Genomic DNA, 18677 nt, shown 5'->3' on the forward strand with positions numbered 1-18677 from the left:
CAGCCAATCAGCGACCGCGTCGCCATGCCAGTCTGCGACAGACAGACCAATCAGAGGCCCCCACCTCCCTGTCAATCAACGCTTGGGTGGCATGCCCCTCCCACTACGGGGCGCTCATTTGCATGCCCCGCCCATCAATGCGTCATTTGACTAGCTCCGCCCATAAACGATGACGTAGGCCACGCCCCCTTCACTGAACCCCACCCATCCCCGTGAGTCTCAGCCTTATCGGTGGGCGTGGCTTCGTTACACTTAGGCCCCGCCCCTCTATGGCGACCCTCAGACGCTCCCGGAAGTGACGCCACGCACACCCGGAAGTACCGGAGGGAGGTAAGCGGCGACGGCCGCCGGTTCTGTTCCCCCCCCTCCCGGTGCTTTGTTATTGGGAGGGGGAAAGGGGAACGGTCCCGGTTCATCCGGTCTCCTCATCCCGACCTCCCCCTTTCAACGTTGTCGCCGCAGCCGCGGGATGTCGCGCGCCACCAAGCGGAAGCACGTGGTGCGGGAGCTGCTGGAGGAGCGCGTGCTGCCGGCGCCGCGACAGCGCGTAGTGAGGGTGCGACGGGGGCGGGGGGCGGGCATGGACCCCCCCATAGGACACAATGGGGGGGGTGTCCCTGACTTGCTTTGTGTGTGTGTGCCCCCCCGCAAGGTGCTGGGGACACCCGGGAACAACCTGCACGAGGTGGAGACACCGGAGGGGACGCGGTTCCTGGCCAGCATGCCCCCCCGCTTCCGCCGCCATATCTGGATCAAGAGAGGTGCCCCCCCCATCACCCCACGGCCCCTGACACCCACCCCCCTCCGTGATGCCACCGCTGTCATTGTGCCATGGGGTGACCCCTAAATTCCAACCCCCCCCCCAGGTGACTTCTTGTTGGTTGACCCCATTGAGGAGGGGGCCAAGGTCAAGGCCGAGATCTCCCTCGTCCTCCTGCCCCCCCACGTCCGCTTCCTGCAGCGCCAGGGGCTATGGTAGGGTCCAACCCCCCCCATCAACCCCCCCTGTGCCCCCCCCCCCCCCCATAGCCCCCCTTTGACAACCCCCCCCCACTGTTCCCCACAGGCCCGAGGCCTTCGCCCCTATGGAGAGGCCAAACAGGGAGGGGTGAGTGTGTGTGGGGGCATCAATGGGGGGGGGTTTAATTAGGGTGTGATATCGGGGTTCATTGTTAGGGGGTGTTAATTGGGGGGGAGAAAATAGCAATAAGGGGGTGAACTAGGGACAATAACATGGGGGCGTTACTGGGGCTTATTAATGGGGTTATTGTTATTGGGGGGTCATTAAAGGGAAGTGTTAACGGGGATGTCATTGATGGGGGGCATTAATAGGGGTGTCATTAACGGGGGTGTTATGAAGGGGGGCATTAATGGGGGGGCCACTAAAGGCAGGCATTAATAGGGATGTTATTAAGGGGAGGGTGTCATTAATTGAGGTTCGTGGGGGGCAACAATGCATTATTATTGGGGGGTCAGCGGGGGGGGGGGGTTGGCCCTGACCCAGGGGTCAGTTGAGGACACACCAACACCCGTGTCCCCATGTGACCCCCCGTGTGACACCTCCCCCCCCAATGTCCCCTCAGCAGCCACCCCCCTGACGGGGACTGTGATGGGGATGGGGGGCTCTTCGTTAACACCAACCGGGTGGTGGCCGGGGCCGAGACGGGGGACAGCGAGGACACGGGTGATGATGGGGACACAGGGGACAGCGAGGACACGGGTGACGAGGAGGACACGGGTGACGAGGAGGACACACGTGACGAGGAGGACACACGTGACGAGGAGGACACACGTGACGAGGAGCACTCACACCCAAAGGACGCTGGGGACCAGGCCACCAGGGCCGGTGGGGACAGGGGGGGTGTCCCCATGGCGGCTGCTCCCCAATAAAGGACTGTTGCTAGCACTGAGGCCAGGCCGTGACACACGATGGGGTCCGTCCCCCCCCCGCTCTGGTGACGCTCAGGGACCATCCTTCGGCCTTTATTATCCAGGGGGTGACAAAGCAGGGCGGGGGGACGGGACAGGAGAGGATGAAGCATCACTTGGTGATGGTGTTCCTGGGGAAGTAAAAAGGGGGTCAGAGCTCCCAGTGTCCACCCCAGTCTCATCCCACATCCCAGATGCTGTGTCCATTCCAGTCCCCACTGTCCCATCCCAGTGCCCTCCAGCACCGCCCCAGTCCCCTTCCCAGTGCTCCCAGTCCCCTTCTCAGTGTTCCCAGTCCCAGTGCCTGAGTCCCCTTCCCAGTGCTCCCAGTCCCTCCCAGTGCTCCCCAATCTTCTTCCCAGTGCTCCCATCCCTTTCCCAGTGTGCCCAGTGCCCCTCAGTCCCCTTCCCAGTGCTCCCAGTCCCTCCCAGTGCCCCAGGCTCACGCGTTCATGCTCTTCCCGCTGCCGCTCAGGACAATGTACGGCGTCTTCTGCGCCTTCTGCTTCTCCTGCAGCAGCGCCACCGTGCCCAGGGGGGTGTCGCTGGAGCTCATCTTCTTCAGCAGCTGGGGGGGGGCACACAGGTGACACCCGGAACCAGGACGCGATCCCCCCCAAGCACCCCAAACCCAGAGACCCGCCCTCAAAAGGCCTCAGCAGCACTTTGTGTGTGTTTGAATTCGGGGACCCCCCCCAAAACAGGAATAAAGAGACCCCAAAGTGCCCCCATCTCCACATCAATGGGTTCCAAAAGGGGGGGGGTTAAGAAGATGGGGGGCCCCAAACTTGGGGTTCAAGGGGCTGAATGGAGCCAAGGGGACCCCAAAATCAGGACCAAGAACTGCAGTGGGGGCAGGATGACCCCGAAAAGGCTTCCGGACTCCCCCCAAACTGGACTGAAGGACCCCAAAAGGGTGTTTAAGAGCCACAATGGGGCCCAAATGGGCAGAGGGGACCCCCCCCCCAGTGCCCCCCCCACTCACCGCCTCCTCATCCAACTTCTTCATCCTCCGCTCCGTCTTCATCTTGCCCGAGCCTTTGCCATGGAAGCGATGGGAGAGCTGCCGGAACGCCTGTGGGGAAAGGGGTCAGGAGGATACCAAGGGGGGCGTCAGGGACCCCATTGCTCCCCCCCCCGGCCCCCCCAGCACCTCTTTGGGGGTGAGCTTGCGGCCGGTCTCGTCCACGTACTCGATCTTGACGTCGGGCCGGTAGCCCTCCTTCTCCTTGAAGTCCTGCGTGAAGCCGCGGTATTCCTCCCGCCGGCTGTACTTGTCATCGATGGCCCTAAGGGGGGGGCGACATCGGGGGGGTGACAAAGGGATGGGGGGCACCCAGGGATGGGGGGGATACAGAGGGATGGGGGAGAGGCAGGGGACACAGAGGGATGTTGGAGGATACGGGAATGGGGACACAGGGAAGAGGGCCAGAGAGGGATGCAGGAGACACAGAAGGACGTGGGGATACAGAGGGGTGGGGGGTGACATGGGGATGGGGACAAGGAGGGATGTGAGGGGATACAGGGGACACAGAAGGATGTGGGGGGACACAGGGATGAGGGACTATGGAGGGATGTGAGGGGATACAGAGGAATGTGGGACACAGATGTGGGAGGACATAGGGATGGGACACATGGAGGGATGGGGGGGATGCAGGGATGGGGACACAGAGGGATGTGGGGGGCACAGGGATGAGGGACCACAGAGGGACGTGGGGGCCAGTGAGGGATGTAGGGGAATGCAAAGGGATACAGAGGGATGTGGGGTAAATGTGGAAGGGCACAGAAATAGGGAACATGGAAAGATGTGGGGGCATACAGGGATGGAGACACAGGGATGGGGAAAAGAGAGGGATGCAGGGAACACAGAGGGATGGGGACACGGGGATCGGGGCACAGAGGGATGCGGGCTGACACAGGGATGAAGGATCATGGAGGGATGTGGGACACAGGGATGAGGGGCCACAAAGGGATGCGGGGGGAAATGGATGCAGAGGATAGAGGGTTGTGGGGTGACATGGTAATAGGGGACATGGATGTGGGGGGACATAGCGATGGGGGACACGGGGAGGGGGCATTGAAGGATGTGAGGGGATGCAGGGACAGGAACACAGGGATGGGGGACACAGAAGGATGTGGGGCACACAGGGATGAGGGACCACAGAAGGATGTAGGGGGATGTGGGACACAGGGATGGAGACAAAGCAGGATGGGGGGGACACATACAAGGAAAGGGTCACGCAGGGATGGGGCAGGGCTTGTGCACCTCACATAGGGGTGATGGGGGTGGACATGGGGGGGACACGGGGGGGGACATCACCCACATCTTGTCCTCGATGCAGTAAACGGCCGAGGGCAGGGACTTGTTGGGCGCCTTCACTCGCGCCACTTTCTGCACTGTTGTCTCCAGCAGCCCTGGGCAGGGGGGGAAGAGGAGGATGGGGGGGGCAGAGACACCCCAATACCCCACAGGGAGCCCAGACACCCCTATAGGGACCCTGAACACTCTATAGGGCCCCCAGAGAACCCAGAGAGGCCCTCAACACCCCTCAAATCACTCTAGAGACCCCAGATCCCTCTATAGGGCCCCCAAAGCACTGCATAGAGTCCCCAGGTCACCCTATAGACACCCCCCCCCCCAATTCACACTATAGAGCTCTCCAAGCCCCCCATAACCCCCTCCACAAGGTCCCCAAACCACCCCAAGGGAATCCCAATAACCCTCCACATGGCACAAACTGAGCCCAACCTTCCCCATAGGGACCCCAAATCCCCCCATAGCCCCCATAGGCCCCCAGCCCACCCTTGTTCTGGCAGAGCAGCAGGGCCGCAGCCAGGCCCCGGTTCACGATGGGCTCCTCATCCAGGATGGTGGTGGAGGAGGCTGAGAACTGGGGGGGGGGGACAAAAAAGGGGTTCAGAGACACCTCCACAATGGGGGGGACCCCCTCCCAGGGGCTTTAATGGACCCCAACACCCCCCAAGGGGTACAGCGTCCCCCCAGATCAGAGCAGCAGAGCCCCTGGAGGGCCCCACTGTGTTTTGGGGTGCCCCCCCCCAGTTTTGGGGGGCTCACATCCTGCTGCTGCCGCTCCTCAGCCAGGTTCACGCTGCTCCAGCCCATGTTCTCCTCCCCCTCGGAATCGGGGGCTTCAGGGGGGGACGGGCGCCCCGAAGCACGCTCCAGGGCCTGGGGGGGCACACGCAGTGACATGGGGGCCCCCAAAGTGACCGCAGCCCCCCCAAGCCCCCCCATTTCAAACCCTGCACCTTTATTTCACCCCCATTTTGCCCCCTCAGCCCCTCATTCTGACCCCCACTTCAAGTCGCAGCACCCCCATTTTGGGATCCAGGCCCCCCATTTCAGGTCCCAGCACCCCCATTCTGGGTCCCAATCCCCTATTTCAGGTCCCAACCTCCTGTTATGGGTCCCAATCCCCCCATTCCAGGTCTCAGCCCCCTATTACCAGTCCCAACCCCCCCATTCCAGCTCCTGGCCCCCCCATTCCAGTTCCCAACTCCCCTATTCCAGGTCCCAGTCCCCTATTCCAGGTCCCAGTCCCCTATTCCTGGTCCCAGCCCCCCCATTCCAGATCCAAACCCCTCCGTTCCAGTTCCCAGCATCCCCATTCTGGGTCCCAATCCCCTATTCCAGGTCCCAACCTCCTGTTATGGGTCCCAACCCTCCCATTCCAAGCCTCAAGCCCCCCATTCTGGGTCCCAGCACCTTTGTTCTGAGTCCCAATCCCCTATTCCCGGTCCCAACGGCTCCATTCCAGGTCTCAGCCCCCTCATTCCAGGTCCAAACCCCCACATTCCAGTTCCCAATCCCTCCAGTCTAGATTCCAACCCCCCTATTCCATGTCCTGACCCCCGTATTATGGGTCCCAACCCCCTATTCCAGCTCCCAGCGCCCCCATTCCAGGTCCCACCCGCCCCATGCCCGGTCCTGGCCGCACCATCAGCTCCTCCTGCTCCTCCCGGTTCCCGGCCAGGCCGTAGGTTGGGATCTCGCCCAGGGTCCGGCAGAACTCGGATGTGGCATTGAAGACGATGGCTCCGGAGCGAGGATCCGGCCCCGGGGCCCCCCCGAAGCCCCGCACCAGCTCCAGCACCTGCGGGGATGGGGGGGGTCAGGACAGAAGGGTCCAATCCCAGGGACTGCTCAGGGGTCCCATGGGTGCTGGGGGGGCTCCCATGGGTGTTATGGGGCGTCCCATGGGTGCTGGTTGAGGAGTGTCCCAGGGATGCTATGGGTGGGGGTCCCATAGGTGCTATTGGGGTGTCCCATGGGTGCCATGGAGGAATCCCATAGGTGTTGCCCAGGGGTCCCATGGGTGCAATGGCAGGTTCCCACAGGTGCTACGGGTGGGCTCCCATGGGTGCTATGGGGGGATCCCATGGGTGCTATGGGAGGGATTGCGTGGGTGCTACGCAGGGGTCCCATAGATGCTATGGGGGGGATGTCCCATGGGTGCTAAGCAGGGGTGTCCCATGGGTTCTATGGGGGGGTCCCATGGGTGCTATGCAGGAGTGTCCCATGGGTTCTATGGGGGGGTCCCATGGGTGCTATGCAGGAGTGTCCCATGGGTTCTATGAGGGGATCCCATAGGTGCTACGGAGGGGGGGTCCCATGGATGCTATGGGAGGTCCCACGGGTGCTATGGGAGGTCCCACGGGTGCTATGGGAGGTCCCACGGGTGCTATGGGGGAGGTCCCACGGGTGCTATGGGGGAGGTCCCACGGGTGCTATGGGGGAGGTCCCACGGGAGCTATGGGGGAGGTCCCACGGGTGCTATGGGGGAGGTCCCACGGGTGCTATGGGGGAGGTCCCACGGGTGCTATGGGGGAGGTCCCACGGGTGCTATGGGGGGATCCCACGGGTGCTATGGGGGGATCCCACGGGTGCTATGGGGGAGGTCCCACGGGTGCTATGGGGGAATCCCACGGGTGCTATGGGGGGATCCCACGGGTGCTATGGGGGGATCCCACGGGTGCTATGGGGGGATCCCACGGGTGCTATGGGGGGATCCCACGGGTGCTATGGGGGGATCCCACGGGTGCTATGGGGGGATCCCACGGGTGCTATGGGGGGATCCCACGGGTGCTATGGGGGGATCCCACGGGTGCTATGGGGGGATCCCACGGGTGCTATGGGGGGATCCCACGGGTGCTATGGGGGGATCCCACGGGTGCTATGGGGGGATCCCACGGGTGCTATGGGGGGATCCCACGGGTGCTCTCACCTTCTCGCCGGGGGCCTCCCGCAGCTGCTGGAGCTGCCGCAGCCTCCGGCCCTTCTCCAGCTGCTGCTGCAGCTCCTGCTCGGCATCGTCCTCATCCAGCACCCGCGGCGAGGCCGGGCCCTGCACCTCCTCTGGGGGGGGGGGGGTGTGCACCCATCAGCAGGGCCCCCCCTGCACCCCCAGCACCCCGGGTCCCCCCCCAGCACCCCAGGTGCCCTCACCCTCGCTGCTGATGTCCATGCTCTCCAGGCGGGTGTCATCAGAGGGGAGCTGGGGGGGGTCTCCTGGGGCGGGGCTGGAAGGGGCCTCCCCCTCCCCTTCAGCACCGTCCTCATCCTCCTGCACCCTGCGGCCGCGGCCTCGGGACCTGGGGGGGGCCAGGTGATAATGAGGGGAGATTGGGGGCTGCAGTGGGTGCTGGTGCTCCTTATACCCCAGTGTGGGGTCCAACGGGTGCTGAGTGGGAGGATTTTATGGGTGCTGGTCAAGGGTTCCCATGGGTGCTGGTCAGGACTCCCATGGGTGCTGAGGGTGTGGGTCAGACAGGGTGCTGGGGTTGCTGGTCGGGGGCTCCCCAGGTGGGGGATGGTGGTTGGGGGGACCTGATGGGTGCTGGTCAGGGGGATCTGATGGGTGCTGACTGGGGGGGGTCCCCTTGCTGTTGGTCAGGGGGGATCCCATGGGTGCTGGCTGGGGTTGATCTGATGGGTGCTGGGGAGGGGGGTTCCCAAGGGAACAAGGGTCCAAGGGTCCCATAGATGTTGGGTGTGCTGGTCAGGAGGTCCCATGGGTGCTGGTCAGAGAGATCTTATGGGTGCTGATTGAGGGGGTCCCATCAGTGGTGGTCAGGGGATGGCTGGGGGGGTCCCATTGGTGCTGTTCAGGGGGGATCCCATAGGTGCTGGTTGGGGGGATCTGATGGGTGCTGGTCAGGGGGTGCCATTGGTGCTGGTTGGCGGGGGGGGGGCCATGGGTGCGGGGACGGGGATCTCATGGGTGCTGGTCAAGGTGGGGGTGTTCCATGGGTGCCATTCAGGGGGTCCCTTACCTGGAGCCGAAGTCCCCCCGCGTGTCCCCGGGTGCCAGGGGCAGGAGGTCGTCGGCCCGGAGCGGTTTCTCCTTCTTCCGGAGCCGCCGGACGCGGCGCCGCTGCCGCCGGAACGGCTCCTGGGGAGGGAAGGGGGGGCCCCCATTACCCACAATGCCCCAGGGCAGGGAACCCCCCCCCCAGAGGAACCCCCAAAAGGACCCAAATCACTGAAATCACCCCAAGAGGATCCAAATCCCTCCAAAAGCCCACAAAACCAGACAAAAAAACCCAAATCACCCCCAAAAAGGACTCAAATCACCCCAAAACTCCCCCAAAAGGACACAAATCACCCCAAATCCCCCGAAAAAGGACTCAAGTCACCCCCCAAAAAACCCAAAAGGACTCAAATCACCCCAAAACCCCCCCAAAAGGATTCAAATCCCCGCCCAAAGGATTCAAATCACCCCAAAAGGACTGAAATGACCCCAACCCCCCCCCGGCCTCACCATCTCCTGCGGCGTCAGGTACTCGGGGGCCAGGCGCAGGGGGGGCAGCTCCAGGCTCTGGGGTGCTGGGCCTGTGGAGGGGGGGGGCTGCTGCCGGGGGTCCCCTGGTCCCCCCCCGACTGTCCCCTGTGTCCCCAGGCGGAAGGAAGGGCGCTGGGGGGGGTCGGCGTATTTGGGGAGCACCACGTGTTCCTTGGGGCCCTGCGCATGGGAACACAGGCATGACATGGGATAACTAACATGGGATAACATGGGATAACATGGGATAACTAACATGGGATAACATGGGATAACATGGGATAACTAACATGGGATAACATGGGATAACATGGGATAACATGGGATAACTAACATGGGATAACTAACATGGGATAACTAACATGGGATAACTAACATGGGATAACTAACATGGGATAACTAACAAGGGATAACTAACAAGGGATAACTAACAAGGGATAACTAACAAGGGATAACTAACATGGGATAACTAACATGGGATAACTAACATGGGATAACTAACATGGGATAACTAACATGGGATAACTAACATGGGATAACTAACATGGGATAACTAACAAACATGGGATAACTAACATGGGATAACTAACATGGGATAACTAACAAACATGGGATAACTAACAAACATGGGATAACTAACATGGGATAATATGGGATAACTAACATGAGATAGCAACAAACAAACATGGGATAACAACGGATAACACGGGATAACAACGGACTACAACAACCATGGGTAACAACAAACACAGGGTAACAACAAACATGGAAAAACATGAAATAACAACAGAAGATAACAAGAACTAACAACAAGACAGGGCAACAACAAGACAAGACAAGAGAACAACAGAGCGTAACGTGGGATGTTAACATGAAGTAACGTGCGACATTAAAATAGGATGACATGGGATACCATGGGATACCCTGCGATAACACTGGATTACATGCAAAAACATGGGATAACATCCAGGAACATTGAACAATATCATGAAACAACATCGGGTAAGATACAATCACATCGGATAACCTAACCCAGGATAACATGTGACAGCATGTGAAAACATCCATTAACACCCCATAACACGGGATAACACGTCTGTGGGCACGGGGACACACACAGCGAGGTGTTGGCCTGGGGCTGGGGGGGTACCTGGGTGGCAGCAGCAGGGTCCTCGTCCTCATAGGGGACATAGGGGGGCTTCTTCTTGCGCAGCTCCAGGTTCTCCTGCGCCTGCTCCTCGGCCACCAGCGTGACGTTCACCAGCACGTCCTCCGTCTCCTCCAGCACCCCTGGGACGCAGGGCCCCAGCACCCCATCACTACCACCATAGACCCCCACAACTCCCCTACACCCTATAAACACCCCGTAAGCACCCTACAATCCCTCCCAGATGCTCCCAGTACCCCATAGGCACCCCCAAGATGCCCCATAACCACCCCCAGCCTCTTGCCACCGCATCCCACTGAGGGTGGATGTGGCACCATGGCCCCCCCCCCCCCAGCCTTTTGCCACTGTGGGGGGGTCACAAAGCCCATGTCCCCCCCACCTCACCCTTGTCCTTGAGGGTGAGGACGAGGGTCTCTCCCTCCCGGAAGGCGGCCAAGTCGTGCTCCACCGTCAGGCCCTGCAGGTCCCGTGCACTGTACAGGTCCTGGGGGGAACATGGGGGGGTCAGGAGGGGCACTGGGGGGGTCCCTCAGGGTCCCTGAATGTCCCCACCTCACCTTCTTCCTTCTCATGAACTCCTCCTCCACCAAGGTGCTGACACCAAACTCCTGGTCCATCTCCTCCAGCAGCTTGGCCTGGAATAGGAAGAGGCACAGGAAATGTCAAGCCAATGCATGGATTTTCCCAACCATCCTCTAAAGACTCTATGGGAAAGGGGATCAGGACATCCCCAACCTTAATTTGGGATTTAAAGACCTTAAAATCAACCTGAAACACCCCACAATCTCCACTCCATGCTCTACATCTGGATGAGCAGTGAAGAACATCAACCAAGTCCTATTAAAGAGCATCTGAACACCAGTATCGCCATCAACCCCTATTAATTCAGCGTTCTGTGACCAGGGAAAGCCCGACCAGTGCCTGAATGGGCACATAAGGAGGGGAAAACAGAAACTGGATGAAAATAGACTCATTTTTGCCTAAAAACCTTCTGGAAAAGGGAGCTGATTGCCCAAACCCATCATTTTCCCCATGATTTTTAGGTAATGTCAACAGAAAACACACAAACGCTCGCGTGGCCCCAAACCACTTCAAAATTGGGCTGAAGTCACCATTTTAAGCCTGGTTTTGTTAAATCTGTGGTGGTTTAGGGGTGTCCCCCCCCCCTCACCCTCTTCTCCGCCAGCTCCTTCTCCTGCTGCAGCTTCCGGCTCCTCTCGATCCAGGCGGCCGTGTCATCCAGCCACGGATCATCCTCCCCCAGCGTCTTGATCTTCCTGGGGGGAGGTTGGGGGGGTAAACCCCGACATTTTAGGGTTAAGAAAGAACATTTTGGGGTAAAACCAGACATCTAAGCATTAAAAATGAGCATTTGGGGGTCAAAAAGGGACTTTTGGGGTTAAAAATGGCCATTTTGTAGTTAAAAAAAAGACTTTTTAAGGTTAAGAAAAGAACATTGGGGGGTTGAAAAGAGACATTTTAGGATTAAAAAGAAACATTTTGCAACTCAAAATAGACCTTTTGGGATTAAAAATTTACATTTTAGGGTTAAAATTGGACTTTTCAGGTTAAAAATAGAGATTTTGAAATTAAGAATAGAGATTTTGGAGTTAAAAAGAAACATTTTAGGATTAAAAAATAAACATTTTAGGATTAAAAATGAATATTTTGGGGTTAAAAAAACATTTTGAGGGGTAAAACGAAGAGTCTGTGGCTAAAAAGAAACATCTTAGAGTCAAAAATAGACATTTTAGTGTTAAGAAGACAGGTTTTATGGTTAAAAAGAGAGATTTTGGGATTGAAAGTAGCCATTTTAGAGTTAAAAAAGAACATTTTCAAGCTAAAACCAGACATTTTAGAATTAAAAAGAAACATTTTGACGTTAAAAATACACATTTTAGGGTTAAAAACAGCATTTTGGAGTCAAAACCAAACATTTTAGGGTTAAAAAAAAACATCTTGGGGCTAAAACCAGATATTTTAAGGTTAAAAAGGGACATTTTGGGGCTCCTCACCCCAGTTTCTGGTTCAGGAGCCGTTTCTCTTTGGCAGCCGCCAGCTTCTCCCGGATCTCCTCCCGCTGCCGCTGCACCAGGGGGTTGATGACATCCGCTGCCACCGGGTCCTCCTTGGTGCCGGCCTCTGGGGGGGGGGCAAAACACCCCAAAATGGGTGCTGGGTGCCCCCAAATCATGAAGGGGGGTGGAATTTCGGGGGGGGGGGGCACCACTCACCCTTCTTGACCGTCGTTGTCTCCAGTGGCTTCAGGCCCAGCTTGGCCCGGAGTTTGCTGTGGGGGCACAAGGATAAGTGGGTGAGGGGGGTTGGGGGCACCCAAAGCAGGGGGGGGGGGATTGGGGGGGTCACTCACTTGGTTTCCTCCACGCTGAGGGATGATTCGCCCGCGGCGGCCTTGGGGGCTGCAGCTTGGGGGGGGGCACTGGTTAATGCTCCTGGAGCCCTATAGCTACACCCCCCGGCACTCCCCATGGAGCCCCATAACTACCCCCCAGGCCCACCATGGACCCCCAAAGCTCCCCTACACCCCATGAACACCCCCTCAAGTGCCCCACAAGCCCCTCCAGCACCCCCAAACCCCTCCTCTGTGCCCCACAAACACCCCCAGATACCCCATAGTCAACCCCAGCACCCCATAAACCCCCCAAACCCCTCCCCGTGCCCCACAACCCCCCCAGACACCCCATAAACACCCCCAAACCCCTTCCACTCCCCCCCCAAATACCCCCAGTGCCACATAAGCATCACCAGTGCACCACGTACCCCAATAAATGCCTTCTCCAGCCCCCCCATCCCCTCCCTGAACCCCACACCACAGCCCCCCCATCACCCGCCGCCTCCCGCTCGCCTCACCGGGCTCCTCCCGCTCCTCCCGCCGCTCCCTCTTCCCGCGCCGCTCGGCCTCAGCGGCTCCGCGGCCATGGCCGCTCCTCCCCGGCTCCTCAGGGCCGCTACGGCGGGAGGAGGAAGAACCAGAGCCGCCGCCGCCGCCGCCACCTCCACCGGAGCCGCCGCTTCTCTCCCCCCTGGAGCGGCTGCGCTTCCCCCTGCGCTCGCCGCCGCGGTGCCGGTGCTTCCGGTGCTCGCGGGGCCGCCCCGCGGCGCTGCTCCCACCCGTCGGGACCCCTCCTGCTGCCGCCGGGGTCTCCTCGGCTGCCTCAGCCCCGCTGCGATCCCGGTGCTTCTTCGAGGAGCCCATGGCCGCGCCGCCGCCACTTCCGAGAGCGACGCTTCACTTCCGGGCTGTCACCATAGCAACAGCGCCGGGTCCGCCCCAGTCTCTTCCGCCTGGGGATGTACTTCCGCAGGGCACGGTTTTCATTGGTTATCGCTAAGGCGCCGCTGCGGAGGGGTGTTGCGATAGGGAGGGGCGGGCCGCTGGGAGGTACCATTCTGTGGGGATTGAGGGGGGGATGAGGGGGCCGCTCCATTAGGGACTCTTCCAGAAGGCCGGACACCCTCGGAAAAGCGAGCAGCGAGGATCTACCAGTCCCGGAAACGGGGCTCCCCATCAGGAAGAGCCGTGCGGACGGCCGTGCGGGGAGACTGGGGGTTGTCCCAAAATGGTACCTCCCCATAGCGCAACAAAATGGGGGATCAACAAAACGGCAGCACGTTGGGGTGCAACAAAATGGCGGCCGTGGGGGGGGAACCCCAGAGAGGACGGGGCCCCACACTCGTTGTACACCCGCGGTGAGGGGCGGAGCGGGACAGCCCAAAGCGCCCCCGGGGCTCCGGTTTCCCCATCAGTGTACAGCGCCGCGATCTGCCCCCCTCCGCGCCTCCTGCCCTTTGATCCGTCCTGGTCAGGCGCCTCGGAGCACCGGGGCGTGGCCTGGGCGGAGTGGGCGTGGCCACCGAGGGTATAAAAGGCGGCGCCTGCGCCGGGGGGGGGCCCCCCATTCCACTCAGCGGCAGGCAGCGGAGGTAGCAGTATCAGCGGCGGTGTTGGGAGGCCCGGGGCGGGCCCAGGAGCCCCAGAAGGGGCTTTTGAGGGTTCAGGGAGGAGCTCAGGGTCTCACCCCGGGAAATTGAGGGTGCAGGGGGGATCACTGAAGATATTGGGGTGCCCAGCGTGGGTCTTGGGGTGCTGGGCTCATCTCAGGCCTCCTATAAGGACATTGGGCGGGGTATTAAGACCGCCCGCATAGCATTAGGGTGCTGTGCAGGATGTTAAGAGCCCCCATAAGGACATGGGGTACAGAGGTGAGGTTAAGGTCCTCGTGAGGGTTTTGGGGTGTCCGGGGGGGGTTTAAGGTGTCGGGAACATCCCAAAGCGTGTTTAGGGGTGCTCAGGGTCTCCATGAGTGCATTGGGGGGGCGTCATGAGCTGCAGGACCCCCTCCTAATGAAACGCTTTGGGGTGCCCCCCCCCCCAGACCATGGAGGCGGACACGGAATCCAACCCCCGCGACCTGGAGCTGTCGGCGCTGGAAGCGGAGAAGGAGCCGATGGCGGCGGCCGGGGAGGACCCGGCACCCCCCCCCCCCGAGGCCGAGGCCGAGCCCGGTCCCCCCGGCGGGGAGAAGAACGGGCTGGTGAAGCTGCCCGAGGAGCTGGGGATCCCCATTGAATCGGGGGGCTCCAAATTCACGGGGCTGGGGAAGGAGGAGCTGCTGCGGGCAGCCGGGACCCCCCCCTGGGCCAAGGCCCGCGCCATCCTCCTGCTCCTCTTCTGGCTCGGCTGGTTGGGGATGTTGGGAGCCGCCGCAGCCATCGTGGCCAGAGCCCCCCGCTGCCGGCCTCTGCCCCCTCGCTCATGGTGGGAGCTGGGCGCGCTCTACCGGGCCCCCCCCTCTGCTTTTGCCGGCGATCTGAAAGGTGAGAGGACGGGGGGGGGCTGCTTATTTTTCACCTCTTATTAGTTTATCCGTGTCAAAGAACCTCCTCCTTATTTATTTATCCCCCCAAAGGATCCCCCCTTAATAGTTTATCTGCCTCAAAAGGACCATCCTTATTAGTTTAGCCCCCCCAGAGGACCCCCCCATTAGTTTAAACCCCCCCAAAGAACCCTTCCTATTAGCTTATTGTTCCGCTTATTAGTTTATCCCCCCCAATAGACACCCCCCCCAAAGAACCCCCTCTATTAGCTTATCCTCCTCAAAGGACCTCCCCTGTTATTAGTTCATCCCCCCAAAGAACCCCTCTTATTAGTTTATTCCCCCCAAATAATCTCCCCTTATTAGTTTATCCCCGTCCCAAAGGACCCTTCGTTGGCTTATTGCCCCCAAAAGACCTTCCCATTAATAGTTTCCCCCCCCAAACGACCCCCCCCTTAGTTTATCCATCCCAAAGAACTCTCTTACTAGTTTATCTGCATCCCAAAGGACCCCCCCATTAGTTTATCCCCGCTGTTGTTAGTTTATCCCCCCATTCATTTCTGCCCCCCCAATGGACCCTCCCCATGAGTTTATCCCCCCCCAAAGTACCTCCTCATTGGTTTATCCCCTCCCAATAGAACCCCAACACTCATGGGTGCCCCCCCTTGTGCTGCCCTCATTTCATCAGCCATAGGGTGGGGGCAGTGAGTCAGCGGTTGGGGGAGCACCTGACTTCGGGGGGGGGGGGTGTGGCTTTGGGCTCTTCCAGCCTCCCCAGATCCTAATGGGGAGGATGGGAGCCCCCCCCCCATTGTTGAGTTTGGGGTTGGGGGGTCCGGGGGGGGTTTGTGTGAATCAGATCTGGGGCTCACCCCCCCCTGCTCCCCCCCCCATTCCAGGTGTGGCATCACGGCTGGAGCACGTGGCCGGGCTGCAGGTGAAGGGGCTGGTGCTGGGGCCGCTGCACCCCCAGAGCTCGGGGCTCCCCCAGGACACCCCCTTGGAGCAGCTGGACCCGGTGCTGGGCTCCCTCTCGGACCTCACCCACCTCCTGCAGGCCGCCAAGAAGAAAGGTGAGGGGCACCTGAAGTGCTGGTTGGGGGGCCCCAGTAGTGGGGCCATGGGGGTGCTGTGGGTATGGGTGAGGAGCTGCGAGTCAGTGGTAAAGGGGGTACCCCAGGACTTGGGGGGGCTTTGACACCTCCCTCCTTGTGACCCCACCAGGGATCCAGGTGATCTTGGATTTGACCCCCAACTACTTGGGGAGCTCGGCCTGGTTTGGGGGTGCAGTGGCTGAGGACCCCGGCTTCCAGGACAAGGTCAAGGTGTGTGTGGGCATTGGGGTAGCTCTGGGTGGCTATAGGGCAGCTGGGGGGGGCATTGGGGCAGCTGGGGGGGGCATTGAGGCAGGTATGGGGTGCACTTGTTGGCTATAGGAGAGCAATGGGGCAGCTGTGGGGCGGTGAGGCTGGCCATAGGGAAGCTATGGGGTACGTTGGGGCAGCTGTGGGGTGCATTGGGCAGTTGTGGTGGGCTGTGAGTGGCCTTAGGTCAGCTATGGGGTGCTCTGGCTGGCCATAGGGTGCTGCGGGATGACCTGGTGGGCTGGGGGGCAGCCATGGGGTGCTGTGGGTGGCCATAGGTCAGGTATAGGGTGCTGTGGGTCGCTGTGGAGCAGGCAGAGCACTCACCCCAACCCTTGTGCCCCATAGCGAGCGATGAGCTTGTGGCTGAAGCGTGGCGTTGCTGGCTTCTTCCTGGATGGCATCGAGGAGCTGAAGGTGGAGCTCAGGGCTGGGGGGCACTGGAGGGGGCTCTGTGGGGCAGGAATGGGGCTCTGTGGGGTGACCTCCCGTTTCCTGCCCCCCAGCCCTCAGTGTTGGCCGAGTGGCGGAACCTGACGGAGCAGAGCAGCCCTGAGGGCATCCCCAGGTCTGTTTGTGCCCCCCCCGTCCTCCTGCCCCCCCCCCATATATTTGGGGGGCCCTCCCTCTGACCCACTGCTCCCCCCCACGTTTTCAGGGTGCTGGTCGGGGGCACGCGGCTGCAGGACCCCCCCTCGCTGCTGGCGCTGCTCAACTCCTCGGCCGTGGGGCTGGTGCTGGGGCCTTTCCTGGAGGCGCTGGTGTCCAAACCCCTCAGCCCCACACTGGTCCCCCAACTGCTGGAGTTCCTGGGCCCCAAAACCCCCCTGGCCTGGAGCGTGAGTCCCCCAACAACCCCATGAACCCTGAAACCCCCCCTGAGACCCCCACACTCCCCAAGCCCTTCTAGACCCCCCTGGGACCCCCAAACCATCTCCAACACCGCATGCTCCCCCCCCAAGCTTCCTGCACCTAAGCCCTGGGATCCCCCCCAAAATCCCTCCAAGCTCCCCCCATGTACCCCCGGGACCCCCCCCTCTGTGCCCCACACAACCCCAGGCTGGGGGTTGATGGGGGGGTGACCTCATTTGTGTGTGTGCCCCCGTGCAGGTGGGGTCCCCCTGGCAGCACCATGTGGGGCTGAGCCCCCTCCGTGCCCCCCAGCTCCTTCTCCTGCTCTGGACCCTGCCCGGGACCCCTGTGCTCAGCTATGGGGACGAAGTGGGGCTCATGGATGATGAGCAGGGGGGGCTCCCTGGCACCCCCAAGCCTCGCCAGGTATGGGGGGGACGCACAGAGTTTGGGGGAAAAAGGGGTGGATTTGGGTACCAGGGGGTCTGGTTTTGGGGTGCCCTAGGGCTGGGGAGGGGGATTTGTGCTCCGGGGGGGTTTTGGGGTGCTATGGGATGGGGGGGGGTGGACACGAAAGTTCATGACCTCTGACCCCGCTTTGCCTTCCCCCAGCTGACCCCGATGCCCTGGGACCTGATCGAAGGGATCCAGAAGGGCGACAACAGCACCGAGGTGGGCGGGGCTTGATGGGCGGTGGGCGGGGCTTGGCCGAAAGGATCCACGTGCGCGTCCCAAGGGGGCGGAGCTTATAAAGGGGTGGAGCTTGTCTTAAAGGGGCCGTAGCCTCCTTAAAGGGGCAGCCCCCGTTGTTCCCTGTTGCTGTAACCCTGCCTCCCTGCAGGCCCAGCTGCTGGAGCTGTGCCGCCGTCTGGGTGCGCTGCGGGTCCAGGAGCGGTCGCTGTCCCTTGGGGATGCCGAGGCCATTCCCGCCGGATCGGCGGCCGCTTTCCTGCGGAGCTGGGACAAGAGCAAGCGGTTCCTGGTGGTCCTGAACCCTGGGGACCAGCCGTTGCCTAAGCTGGCCCTGCAGGACTCCCGCCTGCCCCCCCAAGCCACCCTGCACCTCAGCACCCACCACCCACCACCCGCAGACCCTCATGTCGAGCTGGGGGCCCTCAAGCTGCGGCCCTACGAGGGGCTGTTGCTCAGCTTCCCTTACACCCCATAGTGCCCATCCTGCCCCACAGCATCTGTGGGGCAGGAGCAAGGTCCCCCGCCACTCCCAGCACGCAACATCCCAGCACCCACAAGTGGACTGACCCCATCCCACCCCCCCACAGCACCCATCAGAGCCTGGGAGGAGCGCACATCCCCTATATGTGGCCTTACATTGCCCATCCCCAGCACCCGTTTCCCCCGCTCCATGTCTCATTTTGGGGTTCCTCCCTTCTCCTTGGGCTTTTGGGGTCCCTTTCTCCCCCCATACACTCCTTTTTGGTGAGACCCTTGGCAGTGTTGGGCGGCCCAGGCTTGGGGGGGATCCCCTCTTGTCCCTAAAGAGGTGCTTGGGGTGCTTCCTGTGCCTCACAGTATTGATTAAATGAGCTGCATTTGTGCCTTTGTCTCCATCTATGGCCATGGGGGACGTGGGAGAGGGTTTGGGGGTGACCCAGGGGCATTGCCTGAGCCAGCAATGAGGGGTTGGGGATGCAGGAGCTGGATTGGGGGGGGCTCAGAGGGGGATTTGGGGGTGCAGGGGGGGGTTGGGAATGCAGGGGCATGGGGG

General features: G+C 61.0%; 3 protein-coding genes across 12 annotated transcripts; 2 read left to right on the forward strand and 1 right to left on the reverse strand.

The window, feature by feature from the left end:
• The first annotated feature begins 209 nt into the window (after positions 1–209).
• Positions 210–2036, forward strand: EIF1AD (eukaryotic translation initiation factor 1A domain containing). 5 transcript variants are annotated; one of them, XM_080635953.1, is made up of 6 exons: positions 210–330; positions 463–556; positions 653–761; positions 867–975; positions 1067–1108; positions 1584–2036. In XM_080635953.1, the coding sequence occupies exons 2-6, from the start codon at positions 470–472 to the stop codon at positions 1888–1890; spliced, it is 654 nt and encodes a 217-aa protein (XP_080492079.1). In that variant the 5' UTR covers positions 210–330; positions 463–469; the 3' UTR covers positions 1891–2036. The 5 variants fall into 5 exon arrangements, with proteins under 5 accessions (XP_080492079.1, XP_080492076.1, XP_080492077.1 ...); XM_080635950.1 differs by having other exon boundaries at positions 463–761; XM_080635952.1 differs by having other exon boundaries at positions 298–761; positions 1584–1720; positions 1757–2036.
• SART1 (spliceosome associated factor 1, recruiter of U4/U6.U5 tri-snRNP) lies at positions 1968–13157 on the reverse strand. 4 transcript variants are annotated; one of them, XM_080635898.1, is made up of 20 exons: positions 12769–13157; positions 12269–12323; positions 12132–12187; positions 11913–12039; positions 11069–11174; positions 10455–10532; positions 10282–10381; positions 9880–10019; positions 8712–8912; positions 8224–8342; positions 7397–7542; positions 7176–7306; positions 5889–6044; positions 5006–5119; positions 4733–4820; positions 4254–4344; positions 3083–3218; positions 2915–3004; positions 2376–2497; positions 1968–2060 (listed from the first exon to the last, which is right to left on the reverse strand). In XM_080635898.1, the coding sequence occupies exons 1-20, from the start codon at positions 13112–13114 to the stop codon at positions 2042–2044; spliced, it is 2421 nt and encodes an 806-aa protein (XP_080492024.1). In that variant the 5' UTR covers positions 13115–13157; the 3' UTR covers positions 1968–2041. The 4 variants fall into 4 exon arrangements, with proteins under 4 accessions (XP_080492024.1, XP_080492023.1, XP_080492025.1 ...); XM_080635897.1 differs by having other exon boundaries at positions 12269–12347; XM_080635899.1 differs by lacking the exon at positions 5006–5119 and having other exon boundaries at positions 12269–12347.
• A 659-nt stretch (positions 13158–13816) lies between these two features.
• SLC3A2 (solute carrier family 3 member 2) lies at positions 13817–18506 on the forward strand. 3 transcript variants are annotated; one of them, XM_080635913.1, is made up of 10 exons: positions 13817–13842; positions 14295–14736; positions 15635–15808; positions 15960–16060; positions 16448–16516; positions 16606–16667; positions 16758–16938; positions 17210–17377; positions 17564–17623; positions 17793–18506. In XM_080635913.1, the coding sequence occupies exons 2-10, from the start codon at positions 14298–14300 to the stop codon at positions 18117–18119; spliced, it is 1581 nt and encodes a 526-aa protein (XP_080492039.1). In that variant the 5' UTR covers positions 13817–13842; positions 14295–14297; the 3' UTR covers positions 18120–18506. The 3 variants fall into 3 exon arrangements, with proteins under 3 accessions (XP_080492039.1, XP_080492038.1, XP_080492037.1); XM_080635912.1 differs by having other exon boundaries at positions 13819–13845; XM_080635911.1 differs by lacking the exon at positions 13817–13842 and adding an exon at positions 13854–14121.
• The last annotated feature ends 171 nt before the right edge of the window (positions 18507–18677 follow it).

The sequence above is a fragment of the Psittacula echo genome, assembly GCF_963264785.1.
Source record: "Psittacula echo genome assembly, chromosome: 28".
In the NCBI taxonomy this organism is placed as follows: Eukaryota; Metazoa; Chordata; class Aves; order Psittaciformes; family Psittacidae; genus Psittacula; species Psittacula echo.

What these genes read in the sequence shown, in the direction of transcription:
- EIF1AD (XM_080635950.1), top strand. Translation starts at nt 470, where the DNA reads ATGTCGCGCGCCACCAAGCGGAAGCACGTGGTGCGGGAGCTGCTGGAG. An exon ending in CTGCAGCGCCAGGGGCTATG is followed by an intron (nt 976 to 1,066) that starts GTAGGGTCCAAC and finishes TGTTCCCCACAG; the next exon opens with GCCCGAGGCCTTCGCCCCTA. An exon ending in GAGAGGCCAAACAGGGAGGG is followed by an intron (nt 1,109 to 1,583) that starts GTGAGTGTGTGT and finishes ATGTCCCCTCAG; the next exon opens with CAGCCACCCCCCTGACGGGG.
- SART1 (XM_080635897.1), bottom strand. Translation starts at nt 13,114, where the DNA reads ATGGGCTCCTCGAAGAAGCACCGGGATCGCAGCGGGGCTGAGGCAGCC. An exon ending in GGAGGAGCGGGAGGAGCCCG is followed by an intron (nt 12,348 to 12,768) that starts GTGAGGCGAGCG and finishes GGGCTCCAGGAG; the next exon opens with CATTAACCAGTGCCCCCCCC. An exon ending in GCAAGCTCACCCCCAAAGAG is followed by an intron (nt 3,005 to 3,082) that starts GTGCTGGGGGGG and finishes CTTTCCCCACAG; the next exon opens with GCGTTCCGGCAGCTCTCCCA.
- SLC3A2 (XM_080635911.1), top strand. Translation starts at nt 14,086, where the DNA reads ATGTTAAGAGCCCCCATAAGGACATGGGGTACAGAG. An exon ending in GCACCCCCAAGCCTCGCCAG is followed by an intron (nt 17,378 to 17,563) that starts GTATGGGGGGGA and finishes GCCTTCCCCCAG; the next exon opens with CTGACCCCGATGCCCTGGGA. An exon ending in AGGGCGACAACAGCACCGAG is followed by an intron (nt 17,624 to 17,792) that starts GTGGGCGGGGCT and finishes GCCTCCCTGCAG; the next exon opens with GCCCAGCTGCTGGAGCTGTG.